At 35.1% G+C, this 21961-nt stretch overlaps 2 protein-coding genes across 3 annotated transcripts in view; both read right to left on the bottom strand.

The window, feature by feature from the left end:
* Positions 1–408: 408 nt before the first annotated feature.
* timm21 (translocase of inner mitochondrial membrane 21) lies at positions 409–3890 on the bottom strand. The gene is made up of 6 exons (XM_051686986.1): positions 3437–3890; positions 2093–2155; positions 1358–1455; positions 1166–1239; positions 983–1088; positions 409–866 (listed from the first exon to the last, which is right to left on the bottom strand). Exons 1-6 carry the CDS (start codon positions 3720–3722, stop codon positions 768–770), a joined length of 726 nt encoding a protein of 241 aa, XP_051542946.1. The 5' UTR covers positions 3723–3890; the 3' UTR covers positions 409–767.
* Positions 3891–6354: 2464 nt separating this feature from the next.
* Positions 6355–21961, bottom strand: part of LOC127434305 (neuropilin and tolloid-like protein 1) — a 200729-nt gene continuing 185122 nt past the window's right edge. Inside the window, exons 8-11 of one of the 2 annotated variants that reach the window (XM_051686948.1) lie at positions 18991–19104; positions 11758–12334; positions 10829–10903; positions 6355–7782 (exon numbers count right to left, since the gene is read on the bottom strand). In XM_051686948.1, the coding sequence (XP_051542908.1) occupies positions 10843–10903; positions 11758–12334; positions 18991–19104 (752 nt within the window). In that variant the 3' untranslated portion in view covers positions 6355–7782; positions 10829–10842. Of the gene's footprint in view, positions 7783–8148; positions 10012–10828; positions 10904–11757; positions 12335–18990; positions 19105–21961 lie in introns of those variants that run through there. The other variant, XM_051686950.1, reaches the window with a different exon arrangement.

Genomic DNA, 21961 nt, shown 5'->3' with positions numbered 1-21961 from the left:
AGCTGATGATATATTTAAATTTTTTTTTTTTCAAAAAACATTAGTTTTGACAGCTTTATAAAGTGCATACCATTTTACAGACTGATAATCTTTCCCTCACAGCCTAATTTTCCAGTCCTGTTAAATATGGTGCTTCTCTGAAAACATTTCTGTAATAATGAATCCAAGGTTGTTGGACATATAATATTTGTTACTAAGCAGTCCCATTAATGGGTATTTTCCCATTGGTCAATCAAAGCAAGCATTCTGTTGATAAACTTTTTTTTCTTTTCTTTTTTTTTATCAATTTCAACAAAACGTACAGATAATAATATCACTTTCAATTATATGAATTTACATATATGAATTTACTTTGCATTGGAAACTTATACTTTCAGGCAATTCCAAAACATAAGAGGGTAAAGAACATTAGGTATCAACTAGCTTTATTAACCAATGTTCCAATTTAATATTTAAAAAACGAATTTAAAAAAACAAAACAATTGTGCTTTAACTTTTTTATTTTTTTCAGAAATTAACAGGTTCTGTAACACTAATACACAAACATACAAGATGTTCCGTAGCACCACCATATTTGAAACTCTAGATGGTAACTAGTTTCCTTCACAGATTACTCTACATAATCATGTGATGTTCAAAACAACAAAATACAAGCATGACAAATCCAATCTTGATTAATCCAGACACATACAATTTTCACACCTTTGTACTGCAAGTTCAAATGTCTGCTATTGAAATCCCAATATGTCCCAATAACATTGATCAAATTAATCGTATCTGTTGTCTTCAATGACGATTGTCCTCCTTGGATATGTGTCTATATCTACAAAAATATACCGGAATTCATACTTTCCCGTTTCAGGATTCTGTTGGACAGAAAAGGCAAATTGTCAGCAAAGATTTCCTGCATAATAACAAGCAATTAAAACAATGACACACTATTCATTTTAATGCACTCACTCACTGAGGTGTTAAAATTTACCTCCTTTGATTCTGAATGAACAGTTCCCCGTAAACCTGGTTCAGATCCCTCAATATAAAATTTCAGCCGCATGTGCTTGAGTCCATCCTTCATGTACTCAACATGACTGAAGGAAAAAACTTGTTATGCCAACATGTGAAATGTGACAGAAGTGTTTGTATCTAAGGATGTTGAAAATTTTACCTCACTTGTTGTCTTCTGCCACGCCGACTGGTCTCCCCAAAACCTTTGATGGGCTCGCCGAAAGCTCCTATTATCTTTACATTTCATAAAGCAAATATCATATATTTTCATCCATTTAAAATATTTGTGTATCTGATGTTTTTGCAGAAGTGCTCGAGTTCACAAAAAAATAAAAAAATAAAAAATACTGACCTCTGGGTGTGATCTGCACTTCTCAAAAGCTTTTCCATAGACTTTGCTTGGGCTTGATGATGAAAAGAGCTCTTGAAAGACCACATACAGCAATCCTCCTGATAGGGATAACAATCTATTCATTTATTGTACTGTTAAACATTCACACATGCATGAACATTTTAGAGGAAGGGCTCTTTAATAATAATAACAACACTTTAATAACTCCACATTATCATCAATTTCATTTGTACGCATGAAATGTCAGCTTGACAGCTTTATAGTTCATAAAAGAATCTTTTTTTAAACACTGACCTTAACACTTACTTAGTTTACAAATTTTAAACCATGACTTGCACTGCACACAAATAACTAATATTGGCATTATATTCATGATGTTAGCCAGAGGGGAACTGGCCCCCACCGTGAGCCTGGTTTCTCCCAAGGTTATTTTTCTCCATTAACCAACATCTTTTGGAGTTTTGTGTTCCTTGCCACATTTGCCTTCAGCTTGCTCACAGGACTTCTAAATACAATTATTATTTAATTTTTATACACAATTTAGAATCATATATATAATCAAACTACACAATGATGGCTCAAGACTTTATAGATATTACTGTTTCATTTTCTGTTAAAGCATGATTTTCTATAAAGCTGCTTTGAAATGATGTGTGTTGTGAAAAGCCCTATACAATTAAAAATGACTTGAATTGACATAAGCATAACAGAAAACAAACACAAACATCACTTCACCTGTAACTCCTAGTCCGATAAGCACCACAATCAAATAGGTGAAATCTCTGCCTGCCTGTCTGACTGTGGAGGAAGGAGAAATACAAAGACATGCATATACTTTAAAAGGTGCATTCAGTAAATGTATTTCTCATTTAAGAAGTTTTACTAATAGTAGTAGTAATGTTTAAACATGTGTACTAATAGTAATAGCAATTTTAAGATGTGTATAATGTGTATAAAACATGACCACTTACATGAGATGAAAGCTTTATTCTACATGTAGATGGTCCCCTCATTGGGGTGGCCATGCCAGAAACACATGATCAGCTGAATACTACTTACTTAGAGGGATAGTTCACCCAAAAATGAAAATTCTCTTATCATTTACTCACCCTCATGCCATCCCGGACATGTATGACTTGCTTTCTGCTGAACATAAATTAAGCTTTTTAGAAGAATATCTCTGGTCTGTAGGTCCATACAATGCAAGTAAAGGGGTGCCAAAATTTTGAAGGTCCAAAATACACATAAGGGCAACATAAAAGTATTGCAGTTGACTCCAGTGGTTAAATCAACGTCTTCTAAGGTGATATGATAGGTGTGGGTGAGAAACAGATCAATATTATCCTTTTTTCCCTATACATGTTCCTCCCTGCTCAGTCAATCTCCACTTCAGTTTCACTTTCCCATTCTTCTTCTTCTGTTTTTGGTGATTCACATTCTTAATGCATATCGCCCCCTACTGGGCAGGGAGGAACATTTATGATAAAAAAAAAAATGACTTAAATATTGATGTGTTTCTCACCCACACCTATCATATAGTGTCTGAACACATGGATTTAACCACTGGAGTAGTATGGATTACTTTTATGCTGCCTTTAATTAGATTTTGGGGCTTCAACCTTTTGGCTTCCATCCACATCCATTGTGAGGACCTACAGAGATGAAATATTATTTTAGAAATATTAATTTGTGTTCTGCAGAAGAAAGAAAGTCATGCACATTTGGGATGCCACAAGGATGAGTAAATCATGAGAGAATTTTCATTTGTGGGCGAACTATCCCTTTAATCTCAGTAACAACCCTGTTATTGGACACTTTAATAAATTAAGTAATTGTTGCTAAAAGTTAAGAGTAAATTTCTACAATGTCACCAGTAACTGAAAACTGTTTATGTGCTTTATTTTTATTCATTTATTCACCCTGCCACTAAATTTTTACTAAAATCAACTTTCCGCCAAAATGCCAGTTCTCGCAATAATACGGGGTCACCTTTAAACAGTGTACGAACCTTTCAGAGTTCGTGTCTGTAACTGATGATATTTTGGGGGAAACCATGATAAAAGTTCACAAGGCACGTACCTTTCTGAGCTGCAGAAGGGCTTGGGGGTGTGGACGAACTTCTGGAAACTGACACCCGATCAGTGCCCTTTTGTCTGTCGTCCTTTCTAAACTGCGCTCCAGTATGAAGAAATTGATTGTGATAAAATATCCACTGGTATCCAGGACATCGATTTGCTTGCAAAACGGGACTTTGTGTCTGTAAAGCTGATATCTGTAGTGGCAATCTGACATGCACACGTTTTAATATGTGCTGCACACGGTTTGTCGACCTACTGATTCTGAATACGAACGAATTCATTATCATTAACAATTTAGACAGCTAATCCAAACGATGTTTGCATAACTTGAAATCACTTTACAAATTACTCAAATTAATGACAAGCTTTTAATGCCGACTGTCATAGGTCATTTTATAGTATTACAGAGTTTATGAGCCAAATTGTTTTAGATAACATTTGCCGGATGCTTCACACTTTCTTTATCCATTTTCCAAAATTAAAGTTGTCTATCAAGTGTAGTATAGGAGACGTCTCAGAATTTCTGAGCCACTAAATCCTTTTTATATTATTATTATTATTAATTAATGTTATTAAAGAATAATTAATTCTAACGTTTACAGATTTTTTTATTTTATTTTATTTTATTTTATTTTATTTTATTTTATTATTATTATTATTATTATTATTATTATTATTTTCAAAAAGCCTTACAAGTAAATTAAATATTGGGATCAGGGGGCGTATTACAGAAAACTTCCTGTCTTAAGTCTTAAAGAGCCCATATTATGCTAATTTACAGGTGCATGATTTTATTTTGAGGGTCTACTAGAATAGGTTTACATGCTTTAATGTTCAAAAAACACATTATTTTTCTCATACTGTACATTTCTGCTAAACCTATTTTCATCCTCTGGCTCAAACGCTCTGATTTAACTCCTGTCTCTTTAAAGCCCCCCCTTTCCGAATAGCCCAGTCTGCTCTGACTGGTCAGCTGGTCTAGTCTGTTGTAATTGGTCAACCGCGTAGCGCATGTGTCGGAAATTTTACGCCTCTTACCATAACTGAGTTTCAGGTTTCCTTAACAGCTGTAAATACTATTTGTAACTATGGTAACAGTGGGGTCCTTTTTTACCATACCAATTTAAGTCTAATAATGAAAGTTTGGAAGAACAAGCTGATCGACCCAAACCACCTTAGCAAGCACGACTTGAGCGGGACGTTTCAAAGTGGTAAGTTTTAATTTTAAGTTTGTAGTATTGCAGATGTAAAATGACCGTTTGTAAAATAAATCCATCTCCACACTTGATCACTATTCATGATAGTAAGAATGCCAAACAATCTGCATAATTCTACACAATTGTAGGTAAAAGTGGCTGATTAGCAAACTATTTCAACACAATAACATTAGCTAGCAGGCTAGCAGAGGCCTAGAACTGTGCACTGGGTGTACACAGTAGCTACAACACAAAACTCTGTATTTGAACATTCGGTAGCAGATAAATCCACAAATAATAAACCATACTTACAGGTTGTGATCCTGAAGCGCCAGATTGTCCCAACAAAGTGGGAACTGCACCATCTTTCAGGAGTAACCGTCTTGAAAATCTGGCATTGGTTGTGGTTTTACGGTTGTATCAAAATTGACACGCTTTTAATTTCAAGGATGCAGAAATGAAATTACCATATTTTGTGGGAGTCTGTTATTTATTAGTATTTTGTTGTCAAAGTGCAGCATATCATTTAGGTCTTTCAAACATCACTGTCCTTCCTTTTGTATCACTAATAAATGTAGAGCTATACACCTTATTCAACCCCACCCCTTTTCCGTGCTCCGCGCTTCTGAATTTTGTCATCTAACTTCCTGTTTGTATTGAAGCTACTGAGAAGAGTCGATCAAAATGGATTACGTGTGGGAGCACAGAAAGTATTTTTTATATATAGTATTTAGTTGATGGTGTGGGTCTACAGCACCCCTTTACTATGTGAAAATGTTAGTGAGGTGTTTTTTTCTGTCACTCTAATGTTCCTACCGGCATACCAACACCCACGGAGGTAAATTGGTCCTGGCAGATCACATTCAGACAGCTATGACACACTGCACTTTTTCATAATGCAAGCGTTTCATTGTTATACGTGTAATTCTGCTTAATTTTTAGGTTTCAACTTGTCAATAATTTGTGTTAAAATGTGTAGTTGATATGAAATTTGTGACAGCTCATAGTATTGTTACACATGCAAGTTCAACATTAGAGAAAATTAATATTGTACTTTTTAAAATGTACACCCTACATTTTTTAGAGGCTTAAATGTGATTTTAAATAGTTGAAAACGGAATATAAAATAAAACACTTTCACGTGTGTGTGTTTGTGTATATAAATATAGCTGCACCCCTCCCCCGCCCCGGTTTAACACTCAAAAAATCTGCTTACCTCGACTATAATACAATGGGTGAATGACACGAGAAGATGGTCAGAGGTGTTGTACGCAGGGCCGTAGCAAGGAATTCTGAGCTCCCTGACTGTATATTGCTCTGGGCCCCTTACCTATTAAAGAAATACAGTTTCAAATTTGTTTTGGGTCCCCCTGTACCTTTGGGCCCCTAGAATCATTACCACCTTTCACCCCACTAGCTACGGCCCTGGCTGTATGAGATATTTTAAATGACTTTGTGTTGTCTCTTGGAGTTTCATGAGCACAGAGGCACATCAGTAGGTCCACAGCTTGAAGGTAGGATCTTGTGTATTTATGAATGAAGTACTCTGGTTTTAAAATCTCCCCACTCTGCTTCCAGTTCTTATGACATCCCTTGAACACTTTAAAATACTCATGATAGCTTTTGACAACTCTATAACTGGTAAATCCACTTCGCTAGCTAATTATATTTTGACATCAACAGCATAGATATCTATAGAGAACCACTAGAATGGAAGTTCCAGTTTCTGTAGCACATATATATTTATTTTTTTACATTTTTTATAATTTTATTTATTTATCACACATTATACGTTTGCACATATACAGTGAAATTCTTTTTTTTTTTTCACATATCCTAGATAAGCTGGGGTCAGAGTGCAGGGTCTGGGGATAGTTATGACACATAGTATTGTAATGTGACTGTAACCGTTGGCTTTCAAATAAGTTTTCAGTTAGGACGCCAGTGGGGTTGTCCTAAAGTTAGGACACTTATTTATGATTTTTGGCAAGTTAGGATGCTTCTGTAATGCTCTTTTCCCATCTGTAGTTAAGATAAGATAATGCACTATGGACATGTTGTTCTGTTATAGCATTTTTCATAAATTAGATCCTAACTGAAATTGCCATGGTAACAAAGCAAATAAGATAGGGTTCCAAAGTTAGGATGTTTCTGTAATATGCTCCCAGATCTGAATGAGACAACTAAAATTAGATACATTTTGACTGTTATCACATAAACAAGATTGCTTTTGACTTGTAAGTAGAAAAGGTTTCATTTTATTTCAACATTAAAAAAAAATCTATTCTATCTTTCGAACGTTACAACAAACATGTCAACTAGTAGCCTACTTTAATGTTTCAGTCATACACAACACAATTTAAAAGAGTCCAAGAGAATGAGTAGGTTACAGTTTATTTAAAACAATCAGTCCAGCATCAAGCACATGTATTGTGAACTAAATACTTTTTGTCAAATTAATTGGTTTGTCAGATTGTAGCCTAAATGCCATTGAATTACTGGCATGTGCTCCACCCAATTTCTTATTAATTAGTAACTTTATGTTAAAAAAATATTAGTGAGCACACTTTATCTTTTGGTGTATGCATAGACAAGCCCAGCTGACTTTGGGTTTGCATTACTGTTTGGGTTTAAAATGATTAAAACAAGTATTTTGTTAGATGTCTAACTAGGCAAAAGTTCCAGGATTAGAAAGCTAATCACAGTAAAATTACCCCATGACTACACCTGTTTTGGTTGGTTCAAGTATTAAACCTAATGATCTTAGAATCTTTTATAGGTCTTCAACTATGCATTTTGCAAATAACACATTTTATGCACCTACATTTGTATTGAAAAATAAACTGCGCATTACAATACAGTCTTGAGGTCAAACAAGAGGAAACAAAGGTTCAAATTCCACTGAATGAAAAATGTACATCAGTTTGTATATTCAGTTTCAGTCCAGTGTGTGAATATAATTAGTCTCCAAGAGCTTCACAGTTTGAGCTACTTTCTGAACAAAGAAGTTGGTGCCAAGATATTGAAGAAAAACAAAAAATCAATTCTGCACCCCATCAACAAATCAACAGCTTTCTTGTTTTTTGAGGCTAGATTCCACAAGGTGGTCTCATAAGATGCCAATCTTGGGTGAGGTGTATGATGTAACAGCCTGTGAAGTAAAGAACAGACTATTAGGTGAACTTGAAATCCAAAATGGCTTCCATTGCTTCTGCAATAAATAGACTCACTGTAAGAGCAAATTAAGACTTACAAGTATTAGCTTCATTAACTTGCCACTGAAATTTGTACACATTGGCTTAACAGCTTTTCTTTATAGTGTATATCACACACACAATTGCATTTTAAACTAATAAACACAATTTATGGAAACATTAAGTTGGAACAAACCTTTGTGTCTTTAACTTTAGGTGGCATTGACATTCTACATCTATTAATTTTTCCAAGTCAAAATTCACCCATAATGTAAAGTCACTCATTACTCAATAGCATTTTTTTTTTTTTTTTTTTTTTTTTTTTTTGCTGTTGTTGTTGTTGTTAATAGAAGTTTAATTATAAAACAAAAACATAATGACAATGGACATACAAGATGAAGATAACAATTTGTATTTTGGAAACATTGATAATTCTTTTAAATAAGTATAGTGATTATTATTTTGATAATCTAGTTTGGAAAAACAGGGACTTTTACTCTGCTCCCTTATGAATATTGATAAGTAAAAGAAAAAAAAAAGAAAGAAAGAAAAACCGCTTACAAGGTTTGCAAATGTTTCACTAAAGTACTGAATTAAAAATGTATGCATGTGTGTGTAAATGTGCAGGTGTATGGTGACTGTTTAGCGCTAAAAGCTTGAAAACAAATAAAGAGAACCACAACCAAAAATGCAAAACTTGTAATAAAATAAAATAAAAAAAAAAAAGCTGTTATTGGCATTTCAATTTCAATGAAGTAGTTTTCCCCGAGCATATATTATATATTCTCCATCATAATTTAATATATTTTCAAATAGAACATTTTTGCTCTCCAATTTCTTCTAAAAACATCCCAATTAAGTTTTGGCCTTAATTTGACATGAACCAAGTGAATTATTTGCCAATCAAAAAGTTATTAACATATGAAAGGAATTTTGTTTCATACCAAAACTGTCTTTACTTTCAAAACTTATATCAAAGCCTTAAATTGGTGCGAGACACACGTGCATGGGTGTGCTGCACTTAGGGTTTAATTCTCTGTTGATGTCACATGATGATATTGCAAACCTACATTGATTTGTGTATATTAGGTTAATGACGGTCTACACAGAAAACATAATATTTAGAATGATCAATGCCATTAATATATATAATAATAATAACAATTTATTGTTCTTTGACAAATCAGAAAAGCTTCTCTTGTGTTGGTAGTTCAGCTGTTGAATAAGTAATTTGACAGAGTTTTAACAGAGTTCACACAAGGTTTGAATGCTACAAATGTTCATTTTTGTCATCATCCATCAGTTTTTCTAAACAACAGCAAGTAAAATAGTTTTTTTGCAAAAAAATATTTACGTAAAGATCCCATAGTTTGTTAATTTATCACAGAGGGTACATTTATTCATTTTGTTATAATTTTAGCATGCAGTTAGTTAATAAAGCATCAAACTATATAGGGAAGGGCAAGGGCTTAATGTCATTCCATTTTTTATAATTTTTTCATTTAAACCTATATCTACAATAAATTAGTGCTGGGTTCAATAATGTTCCTACAGTATATGTAAAGTCACTCATTTTAAAATGATAAAGAAAACATGCATGCAAAATCTTAACATTAAAGTCTCTTAAATGGCTCAGACAAAATTGTGGATAGAAAGTTTTTTGCTTAAAGTTATTTTTGTTTTGTTTTTTGTTTTGCTGAAAAGCATTTCTAACAAATAAAAAAAAAAGACAACTTTTGGTAGCAAAAAATTAACATAAAATGCATGCACTACAACAGTTGTAACTCAGCCGATTTGGCTGATCGTTACATACATGTCTCATATGTGGCATTGCTACACAGTAAGTACTGAAAGTACTAATTCACATTTACTCATGTAAATTAAAAATGAAACAATCTATATTTTCATAACTCTTAATGCAATATTTTGCAATCCTAAATAAGTAATCTTAAAAAAGGCAATGCACCATAATAAGGTGTACATGTTAAAGCAATTTCATCAGTCACTTCCTTTGTTACTGTATTGAAGTCCTCCTTTGGAAATGTTTACATCTGCAGGTTGTTTCGAATAATTTGACTTTAAAATGTCCTTCTTATTATCATGCTGGTGTATATCTCCAGTCCATATTTTCATATTTCATTGAAGCCCATTCGTACTGATCCAGGATTGCACTATTTTCTAGAAGTCTAAATGATGGAGACAGTGTATGATGGAAGATGAGAAAAAAAAAAAAAAAAACACAGCATTGCACATTACACAATATGAAACAACACACAAAATCATTTGCGCTGCATAAACTTAATAAAAATCAGTGCATTACTAATATGAAGATGCAGTTGTGTAGATTATTAAGGCTGACAAAAACTGCATTACATATTTAAAAGTATAAAAGTACATTAATATACTGTATATAACTACATACCGTAGGTTAAATGCATTTATAAGTGAACTTAAGTTTAGGCATATTTATGATTTTTTTTATTTCAAAGTGTCAAAGATAAAAGACATTCTACAACATTGCTATTTTTTTGTTCACAATCTGTTATTAAGCAATTTCCTGTCACTGTTGTTGAATAATAACTGGAAGTGTACATAAAATATGCATAGTTGGTCTTCAAAAAGTGTTCAGGTTCGACTGGCCCCAGTGGAAACTGCTTTTTAACATCTTGTGCACATTGTAAGGAATGTCTGAATTTGCTATTCATTGGATCATAAACACCTATTTTGATATGCTAATAAAAATCAACACATTGATTCCATGCAAATAACAAACAAAAACAAATTTAAGGAAGCAAATATGACAAGCAACAAATAAAAGAACCTCACTAAAAAGCAAGATGGTCACATCTTAATGATGACCATCTCAATGGCAATGTCAAAGGATTGTGAAAAAAAACGAACGTGGTTAGAAAATAAATATTAAAAGAAATAAAATTGACTGACTCACAGTGAATACACAAACAAGTACAGAAATGAAATTTAGTGTGTTTAAAGAGTTCTTACCTTCAGATTGTCTCTTACACCCTAGTTGTGTTGTACTCAGATTCATGTTTGTTTAGAGACCCAATGAGGCAGAACCTGGAATATTATTGCTTGTATGTTTAATATCATGATATTTGTTGCATAAGGAATTATAATGCATATTTATTTGTGTTTTGAGTAAGCTCTCTTGCATACTGTCATAATAACAAAATCACGCCATAATGTGCTTGTACATAATCAGCTTCTCCTTTTTGCATTCAAAATTACTTTGTAAACTCTATTCTAAAAGTCTTCAAGCATTGAAGGTACAAAACTATTCTCTCCATTTGCTTTTTCAGTCCTGTTGATAACAGGATCACCCTAGATCTTTTAAAAGATATAATCTCACTATTTGAATTTCTATGGATATTTTATCAGTCAAATTAAACCTATCAAGTGCAATGTGTAAAACAGATATAAAAAAATGTAATATCTAAACACTCTTGTTAAAATAGAAGCCCTTCTCTTAATTTAAAATATGATATTCTCATTGAAAATAGACCTAATAGAAACAGAATAGGAAAAAAATAAAATAATAATAAGGAGGTCTATGTTCATCTCACAGTTTCATTGAAGTTCAAGTAGCACATTGTCTACAGCTGAACATTTACATATAGATATGTCAACCTTTGCTGGTACAGGGCTGCAAATATGCAGCAGGCATATTCTTAAAGCTTCTGGATCTCTAAAGTTTTTACAAACCCAACTCTGACCATGATTGTTGTCTCAATGTCAAAAAGGGAACATCAAAGAAAAAAAAAAGAATGAAAGAAGGAAAGCAAAGCTTGAACAAAACTCAACGAGGAGCTGAGAAAAAGAGCTAAAGAGGAATAAAGATGAAAGTTGGGGTAAATCGTTCCAACATATGCATTGTAATGAAGTTTCTTCCTCAAAAATCAATAGATACTGACCGCTGCACTGCTTTCTCATGTCTGGACAACCTGTGGCTGGTGGTGGGCACCTCCTCCAGGTCATCATCCAGGTCACAGGCATCTGCAGCATCATGTGAGTAGGTGTGTCTCATTACCAGAATGTTCCGCCGGTTGGTTTGTGGAGGAAGTGGACGCAACGGTTGAGGGGGGAGGTCTGTCAATATGGCCGCTGCCACCTCACGGGGACTCAGGTTGGTGCAGCTGCCCTTGGTGCTGGATAGCTGCGAGGAACCGCAGTGATGCTCGTGTAGACAGCGTGAGGAGGCGCTCCTTAGTTTGTGGTAGCTCTCAAAGTCCTCGGCCAACTCGGCCATGTCTGCCGAGGTGGCAGCTGCGCTGCGGAGAGTGCACAGTTCGTAATGTGGCAGCTCTTGGAACACCTCCTGGAACATGGTGGGGTCAAAGTCCTCACGCCTCAGGATATATTTCTTTCTTGGCTGTTTGATTTGAACAATCACTGATACAACCAGTAGGATCAGTACAATGCAGCATGTTACACCGATGATGGTGCCATTTGTATTATTGAGGTTGTCCAGGATATTTGCTTTCCGTTTTTCTGCAAAACGCAAAAGGAAGCATAACTATATTACTGCATTTTCAGAAGAAAGTGAGAGTGGTGCTTGCCCTTGTCAAACTCGCTGCCATGATGCAATTTAATTTCTAAGGTGTTCTGAATCTTTTTTAGTATGTTGCTATGTGATTGCATCCAGAATGGGTGGTTGCTGGGTGGTTTCATAGTAATGTCCAAAGTAAAGTGAACCAAACCCAGTTAAGTTAAAGTGAACCAGAAAGGGAACCTGCCTTAAAAGAGGACCCAGTTTCTTTTTTAGTCCTCTTCACATTAATGTGGTCTCAGACCCCTTGTTGTTCACACCACAGCTCCTTAAGAAGTCAGACCCCATTGCAGCTAAGGCTGTCACGATTATGAAATTTGGCTGACAATAATTTTTCATAAATAATTGTGATTATTATGATAAGCAATTGTCATAAAAATTGTCATACTTCTTAAAGTTCACATATGCTTATTACAGATAGGCCTACACCTTAAGTAGTAATTTATTGATATTTAACTTGAAATCATATAATAAAATGGGGCTATATGATTACTTTTAAGGCTTTAAAGAATATTGAATTTTTCATTAAAAATTATTGCACAGGGATAGAATTACATAAAAAGGTAATATTTTATATGTTATCATTTATGAAACCCAGACAACACTGTCAATTATATTACATTATGTAATAGTAATAATGTATACTATATTTCTGTCCTAAATTCTTCACTCTCTCACATTATGTTAAGGCTCTCAGATAAAACCAGATATTTTGCATGAAGGAAAACATTTGAAATTCTATGTGCATTTGAAAATATGTTTCTTTATCTATCATCTCGAGAGTAATGGAGCAAGCAAGCGTCTCCTCCTGCGTGTCATTTACATTGTGTGTATGAGCCAAGAACATTTGCCATTGTGTAAATAAAATTAATGTGAAACTATAAAAATCCTCGCTTGTATTTTTGTGGGAGTTTGGCGCGAACCTCTGTAGACGGCATGCCCATCAGAGCACTTTAAAGCGGTTCATCTTAATGCGCTGCTCTGAATGCGGCCGGTCCGTTCATTATAGGTGCTCAAATAACACAACAAGAATAGAATATGAGACACAAAAACATGTCATGGTAATCATAATATATCTATATTCCCTTCAAATTCCCATATGTGGACAGTAAATTGTGACTGGAATATGAAGTATGTAATGCAGCTATGTATGGCAAGCCACGAGGTACTTATGTCATAAAATGAAAAGCAGAATGGTACCTCTTCGCTTTCACATCGCACAAATCAATTGAACCACAAAAGGACCCACAAATGAACCGCCACAAATGAAACGAACCATAACAGTTCACTTTTGGGTCCTTTTAGGGGGTCTGAGACCACGTGGGTTGTTCACATATACATGTTATACCGCTCTGTAGAAAACAAGCCGAGCTGAAATGACACTGCAATACAATGACTCTCAAAAGTATTTTCAACATTCAGTTAATTCAGCATGGACAGCTTATGGGAAATACAAGCACATTTAATGCCAAATCGCAATAAGAAATTGCTGTTATTATTAAAATCTAGCCTTAGCCACAGTCATTCAGATATACCAATGAATTTCAGGTGGCCAACTCATTATTCCATATATATTCAAATAAAAATCAATAAATCAGACACATTACAGAACACAACCACACATAAATTAAGGGGTGAGACTATAAAACATCCACAATGCAGAAAACAAATGCACCCACACCCACACATACATACAGGTTTGTTGGATTATATTAGTGATCTCTCATTGACATCCATTGATTTCATATCAGGCTAATGATATTTCCTATTTCCAAACTCTACCCATAAACATAACCTTAACCATCACACAAATATGTGCACATAACTAGATTTGAAGATCAACATCATCTGACCCATTTAAAAATGTTTCGGTTTGTATACAAATTAAGCTCAATCGACAGCTTTTGTGGCATAATGTTGATTACCACAAAAAAAAAAATAAAAAAAAAAATTATTTCAACTCGTCCCTCCTTTTGTTTACAAGGTTACAGTGAGGAACTTACAATGAAAGTGAATGTGGCCAATTTTTGGAGGGTTTAAACACAGAAATGTGAAGCTTATAATTTTATAAAAGCACTTACATTAATTCTTCTGTTAAAACTTGTTTATTATTTGAGCTGTAAAGTTGTTTAAAGTTAATACAGTTTTATTAAATTTGTCATTTATTCAGTCATTTTAGGGTTGTTGACAATGCATCGTCATGGTAACAAAGTAGCTATAACTTTACACAGAAAAGGTTAGGTGATTTTTTTTTTCACACAAAAATCTTGTTTACACATATCCTTAATGTCTTGTGGCTATACTTTTAAAACAGTGAGTATTTTAACGTTTGCGGATTGGCCACATTCACTTACATTGTAAGTGCCTCACTGTAACCAAGATTTTATTTTAATTTTTTTAAGAAAAGTGTTCGCTTCTGTACATCTCTGTGACGTGCACTCATGAGAGGGATGACGTACGCTCGCTGGTAAGGCCACACGTCACGTGGAGGAGGAGTCAGGAAGTGGGTCATTGTTTACATTTTTTATTATTATTATTTGGAAATTATTTTTTATTTTATTTTATATTGTTTTGAAATTGTTTTGGACTGTTTTGGTTTGTGAACGGCGCTTGGTCTGTGCTCTGTGCAAGTTTCTATTGTAAACAATGACACGCTTCCTGCCTCCTCCACGTGACGCGTGACCTTACCAATGAGCTTACGTCATCCCTCTCATGAGCACACGTCACAGAGATGTACAGAAGCGAACATTTGTAGTTAAAAATATATAAGTATTGTTTTGTTTCTCAAAATAATCAATCGTTTGCGTTCAGAAGAACTTTATTTGTCAACTGGAGTCGTGTGGATTATTTTGATGCACCTTAAATATGCATTTTGGACCGTCAAAAAATGGAGTACATTCACTTGCATTGTTTAGAGGAGGAGGCCTGAAATGAAATCCTAAAAGTCTTAAATTCTGTTTTGATGAAGAAAGAAACTCAGATACATCTTGGATGGCCTGAGGGTAGGTAAATTATCAGCAAATTTTCATTTTTGGGTTAACTATTCCTTTAACTTGTATTGAACCCGGAATATTCCTTTAAGAGTTTTTATTTTTATTTTTTATTTTTATTTTTTTTAACTAATGAGAACATTTGGCTCTCACAAAACCTGTCTATATATATACCAAACATACCACACAGGTCGAAGTCTGAGTCTGATCCCTGTGTGAGAAAGACAGGTAACAAAATAATTACTTTTCTTTGTAACACAATCAGATTTGACTTTGGCAGCATGGTCAGGTTTGACATCATATTGGAGCATCATTGCAAAATCTAACACTTCAACACAAATGGTTTAGAAAATACAATTTGACAAATAATAGGTTTTTTTTTTATAATGTCTAAATATATATCCAATGCAAAACTTGTGATAATATCTAGAAATTAAGTTTGTTACAACATTGGTTTATAGAGATCAGCCAATGCATAGAGCACTGAAGCCATCTAAAGGACATTATTGTTGTTAATTCATGTAATGTTTTTTTTTTCCATTCCAGCAGATGTCACCAGAGACCCCAATGCATGACAAATTGGGATGTTTTGACATTCTTTCAATTTACTGAAATGGTTTTTATTGAAGATAACATAAAATGTGCTTATTTTATATGAAAATAAATGTAATTTAATGTAATTTAGAGCTTAATAAGGTCTAAATACCATAAAATTTCCCCCAACTTTAAGTGTTTTTATTTTAATAAAATTAGTGTTTTTACATATCTTTAAAAAAAAAAAAAAAAAAAGTAAAATATTACACATGTATGTTCGGGTCATTTTTGACCAGCAAACACCACGAGTGTGACTCACAAACGAACACCACACAAGGGTTAAGATGGGGTGGAAGGATAAAACAGGGCACTGATTTATTTTTATTTTTTTTAATGAGTAGTAATTATAAATACTTAACTAATTTCTTTGCTTTTTGAGTATTTAACCATTTATATATATATATATATATATATATATATATATATATATATATATCAGTGGTGGGCCGTGCATTAAAAGTCTAGTCCTTCAGAAAACAGTTTCACAATGAATAAGACCCTATGCCTTTGGGCATCATACATTTTGTCGCAGCTAACTAATAATACCAATTGACATTTTAAAAACATATCCACGCACGAAAGCCAGAACTTGAAAAGACACTTAATGCTCAAGCGAGCCTAATTTTAACTGCAGCATGACTGTTTTGTGAAATGAACTCCTGAACAGACATTCGAAAATCATAATTTTTCATATGAATCTACCAAGGAGGTCTATAATACCTGGAAAAATCTATCTAATAATATTTGCGATTTAAATGTTGCTTGGAATAAATTTCATTTTGTCAGGGTACACGGTTATGCTGCGTTCCATTCAAGTTGGATGAGGGATATTCCTACTTGATATCTTCGACCATAAATGCATTCCATTCCCCTATATTCGGAAGATGACGTTTAAGGAAACAAAACTGCAACACTCCAGTTAGCTTAGCAGGGGTTTGACTCTCATTAGAGATGTCTCCTAGCAACCCAACTGATAAACAATGCTGCAGTGATAGCATTTGTGCTTCAGGTGTATGATTATCAAAAGAGATTATAATTTACCATGGTTTATACACCTGTTTCTGCAGGCGTTTGTTAAACAAGATTTAATATCATATAATGTGGAAACAAACTCATTTATTGATATTACTTAATAAAGTGAATGTTTATGACTTACTATGTATATCTCCCTGAGTGTCGACATGTATGTGTGACATCATGCCCCTGCATCTTGGTGAAATCGGAGTTGAGAGATTTCTGCATGAGCTTACAAGTTGTAATTCTGACTTCAAGATGCATTCCATTGCACTTTTCCTAGTAGGAAGTTGTAAAATCCGACTTTCCGAGTTGAATGGAACGCAGCACTACTTTTCAAAACTTGATCTGACACTGAATGCTCAAACAGCCTAATTTACACTTAGAAAACTCCTGATGTTGCTATAACAATGCGAAAAGCACTTACCAGTTTACTTGAAGTGAAAATCAGTCCTCCTTTCCTGATTAATAAATTAAGCAATCACACGGTCATGCAGAACATCTCAGGTTTTTAAATCCATAAGGATCTCTTTCTCAATGGCGATAGCGGCGGTAATGACAGCCGACTGTCAGCAAGATCTTGCATGCTTCGCTTTCAAATTACGTCACTTAATACGTGATTGCGTCACTCAAGGCTAGCTAGAAGGCCTCGACCGGGACATATCCTAAAGATCACACCCACCAAGAACAAATAAATCAATTTGATTGGCTGATGAATCTGACAATCTGACATTAGATGTGCATTCATTTGCACTGTTGAGGGATTCTGAAGAAATTCTGAAGGCCTGAGGGGGTGGAGCTCAAACTCACGCCCTGCTTTGGGCATGTGATTTTATAAAACAGTTGTCACGCTTCGCTTGTAAACTTCGAGGAATAAATTCTGACTGGATAAACTTTTTGTTTTTCTCTATGTGTTTGTAGATTAATTAAGAGTGGAAAGCGATTAGAAATACATAGGTAAAAAGGTGATTGAGAATGAAAGGATGAAAAATATTTATTTATTTGGCATGTTAGGCCAGCAGAGAAGGCTTTGCTGGCCCTGAGAATTTGCCACTGAGATATATATATATGGCTTTTATTGACATGAAAATTTAGTTTATCTTCTTGGCTTTTTAATTAGATCAGATACAGTTGTTAGAGGGGAATATTAAGCTGTTATATGGTCTTGTTACAATGTGCTCCTCACCTGTTACAACATGCCCCGCCTATGGGGAACGTTGTAACATTTCACATTCTTTTTTTCGAGGTAGACTGCAAAAAAAGTATACACTGTATTCATGAAACAAGACCACATATGTGTAATAGACACGTGTGAAATTAATGCGAAAAAAGAAAAATACATTGAACCCCAAGTACATTTACACAAACTTAAAGGTGCAATATGTAACAATTTTCATGTAATATTCACCTATTTTTTGCCAATGTGTGAACGGCTTGTAACGCAACTTAAAAAATGAGCCCTTCCCGGACTTCCTAGGTTGCCTATTAAAGCCTGTGGACTGATTTTCATGTGAAGGGAGCAGGTCGCTTTTGCCGGGAAAATCCAAAGGATTTGACGTTTATGTGCGCTCCCGAGAGCCTTGCCTCAGACAGTAATAGCTTCTCTTCCGCTATTCAACAGCGACAACAAACTGCAACACTAGGTAACGTTATCTTAGAGATGGAATCCAGCAAACGTCCGGCTCCCAGCACAACACCGACTCCTACACAAACTCCGAGTAAGCCAAAAAAAAAAAAAAAAAACATTTATCTACTGAATCCAGTCTGGCTAAGCGGGAATGTGATCGTGGTCAAGCGAAAACTAGAGTGAACATCGGCAGGGCATTTGATTCCTGCTGCCCCCGTTCTGTGCACGTCAGTGGGTCTTCTGGTGTCCCCAAGTTGCACTAGTACTGACCTTCAATCAGAGAAAAATGAAGACCAAGCTATTGTGTACACAGACCACTAAACATTGCCATGGAAGACTAAGTCTGACAGGATAAAAAAACAGTTCCACTCACCTTTGCAGTGGTTCTCATCCCAGGGGTAGACACAGTTCTGGACTCCATTGCAAACCAGCGTATTATTGATACACATGTTACTGTGGCAAAAGAAAGTATCTGCCTCACATGGAGCTGAGGGAGAAAAATGGATTATGCAAATGTCAGTTTACACTTAATTTCTTCTTATTAATAAGATGCTGTCTATAATGTCTTACCCTGTGAACACAATTAATCACAAAAATCACATTGTATGTCTGTCTGTCTGTGTGCATCAATACAGTTCAAATTTAGAAACTCATTACTCAAACACACCAAATCAAGTTCTGTTACCTTCTGCTGGGCATGAATTTTAATCCAACTCTTCAAATATGCATGGAAACAAGTTCATGTCTGTAGAAGTTCTATCACTATTAATATCTATCCACTTCTGCCCAGGAATTCAAGAGAGTCCTATATATTAATGTAGGCTAAAGAGACTAACATTCATTTAAACCCATTAATTAAAATTTACAACTGAATTTTAAATAATTTGATTTGAGTTTATCCTGTTTGATCAGATGTCATTAGGATAATGAATGCAGATGCAAACTGCAAGTTGTCTAATATCATTCAAAGATCAAAGAAGATTTATCTAATATTTTTGTCATAGATGAATATATACACTACCGGTCAAAAGTTTTGAAACATTTGACTGAAATGTTTCTCATGATCTTAAAAATCTTTTGATCTGAAGGCGTATGCTTAAATGTTTGAAATTAGTTTTGTAGACAAAAATATAATTGTGCCACCATATTAATTTATTTAATTATAAAACTAAAATTTAATAATAAACAAGTTTTTGAAATTGATGACTTGGACCAAATAATAAAGAAAAGCAGCCAATAAGTGCCCAACATAGATGGGAACTCCTTCAAACTGTTTAAAAAGCATCCCAGGGTGATACCTCAAGAAGTTGGTTGAGAAAATGCCAAGAGTACATTTCTGCAAAATCTAGGCAAAGGGTGACTACTTGAAGATGCTAAAATATAACACCATTTTGATTTTATTTTTTTTAATTTTTTTTAGTCACAGCAAAATTCCCATAGTTCCATTTGTTATTCCATAGTTTTGATGACTATACTATTATTCTAAAATGTGAAAAAAAAAAAAAAAAAAAAAAATTATAATAAAGAATGAGTGTTTGAAAACTTTTGACTGATAGTGTGTGTGTGTGTGTGTGTGTGTGTGTGTGTGTGTACGTACGTACGTATGTATGTATGTATGTATGTATGTATATGCACTATATTGCCAAAAGTATTCGCTCACCCATCCAAATAATTGAATTCAGGTGTTCCAATCACTTCCATGGCCACAGGTGTATAAAATGAAGCACCTAGGCATGCAGACTGCTTCTACAAACATTTGTGAAAGAATGGGCCGCTCTCAGGAGCTCAGTGAATTCCAGCATGGTACTGTGATAGGATGCCACCTGTGCAACAAGTCCAGTCGTGAAATGTCCTTGCTACTAAATATTCCACAGTCAACTGTCAGTGGTATTATAACAAAGTGGAAGCGACTGGAAATGACAGAAACTCAGCCACGAAGTGGTAGGCCACGTAAAATGACAGAGCGGGGTCAGCGGATGCTGAGGCACATAGTGCGCAGAGGTCGCCAACTTTCTGCAGAGTCAATCGCTACAGACCTCCAAAGTTCATGTGGCCTTCAGATTAGCTCAAGAACAGTGCGTAGAGAGCTTCATGGAATGGGTTTCCATGGCCGAGCAGCTGCATCCAAGCCATACATCACCAAGTGCAATGCAAAGCGTCGGATGCAGTGGTGTAAAGCACGCCGCCACTGGACTCTAGAGCAGTGGAGACGCGTTCTCTGGAGTGACGAATAACGCTTCTCCATCTGGCAATCTGATGGACGAGTCTGAGTTTGGCGGTTGCCAGGAGAACGGTACTTGTCTGACTGCATTGTGCCAACTGTGAAGTTTGGTGGAGGGGGATTATGATGTGGGTTTGTTTTTCAGGAGCTGGGCTTGGCCCCTTAGTTCCAGTGAAAGGAACTCTGAATGCTTCAGCATACCAAGAGATTTTGGACAATTCCATGCTCCCAACTTTGTGGGAACAGTTTGGGGATGGCCCCTTCCTGTTCCAACATGACTGCGCACCAGTGCACAAAGCAAGGTCCATAAAGACATGGATGAGCGAGTTTGGTGTGGAAGAACTTGACTGGCCTGCACAGTGTCCTGACCTCAACCCGATAGAGCACCTTTGGGATGAATTAGAGCGAAGACTGCGAGCCAGGCCTTCTCGTCCAACATCAGTGTCTGACCTCACAAATGCGCTTCTGGAAGAATGGTCAAAAATTCCCATAAACACACTCCTAAACCTTGTGGAAAGCCTTCCCAGAAGAGTTGAAGCTGTTATAGCTGCAAAGGGTGGGCTGACGTCATATTAAACCCTATGGATTAAGAATGGGATGTCACTTAAGTTCATATGCGTTTAAAGGCAGATGAGCGAATACTTTTGGCAATATAGTGTGTATATATATATATATATATATATATATATATACTATTGGCCACTGGTGGCCAATAGTTTGGAATAATGTACAGATTTTGCTCTTTTATTCACCAAAGTGGAATTCAGCTGATCACAATGTATAGTCAGAACATTAATAACGTGAAAAATGACTATTACAATTTGAAAAAATATTTCAGAACTTCTTAAACTACTTCAAAGATTTCTCATCAAAAAATCCTCCACGTTCAGCTATGAGAGCTTTGCAGATCCTTGGCATTCTAGCTGTCAGTTTGTCCAGATACTCAGGTGACATTTCACCCCACACTTCCTGTAGCACTTGCCAGAGATCTGGCTGTCTTGTCGGGCACTTCTCACGCACCTTCCAGTCTAGCTGATCCCTATATATATATAAAATGGAGGGCATTTATATCTACATTTGCAGCTGAAAATAAATGAATGTCTCATAGTTGAAATCATAAAAA

This window comes from Myxocyprinus asiaticus, chromosome 44 (assembly GCF_019703515.2).
Source record: "Myxocyprinus asiaticus isolate MX2 ecotype Aquarium Trade chromosome 44, UBuf_Myxa_2, whole genome shotgun sequence".
Taxonomy (NCBI): domain Eukaryota; kingdom Metazoa; phylum Chordata; class Actinopteri; order Cypriniformes; family Catostomidae; genus Myxocyprinus; species Myxocyprinus asiaticus.
Note: the sequence above shows the minus strand (reverse complement) of the source record. Positions and strands in the feature narration are given on the sequence as shown.

What these genes read in the sequence shown, in the direction of transcription:
- timm21 (XM_051686986.1), bottom strand. Translation starts at nt 3,722, where the DNA reads ATGATAATGAATTCGTTCGTATTCAGAATCAGTAGGTCGACAAACCGT. An exon ending in AGTGCAGATCACACCCAGAG is followed by an intron (nt 1,240 to 1,357) that starts GTCAGTATTTTT and finishes TGAAATGTAAAG; the next exon opens with ATAATAGGAGCTTTCGGCGA. An exon ending in GGCAGAAGACAACAAGTGAG is followed by an intron (nt 1,089 to 1,165) that starts GTAAAATTTTCA and finishes TTTTTCCTTCAG; the next exon opens with TCATGTTGAGTACATGAAGG.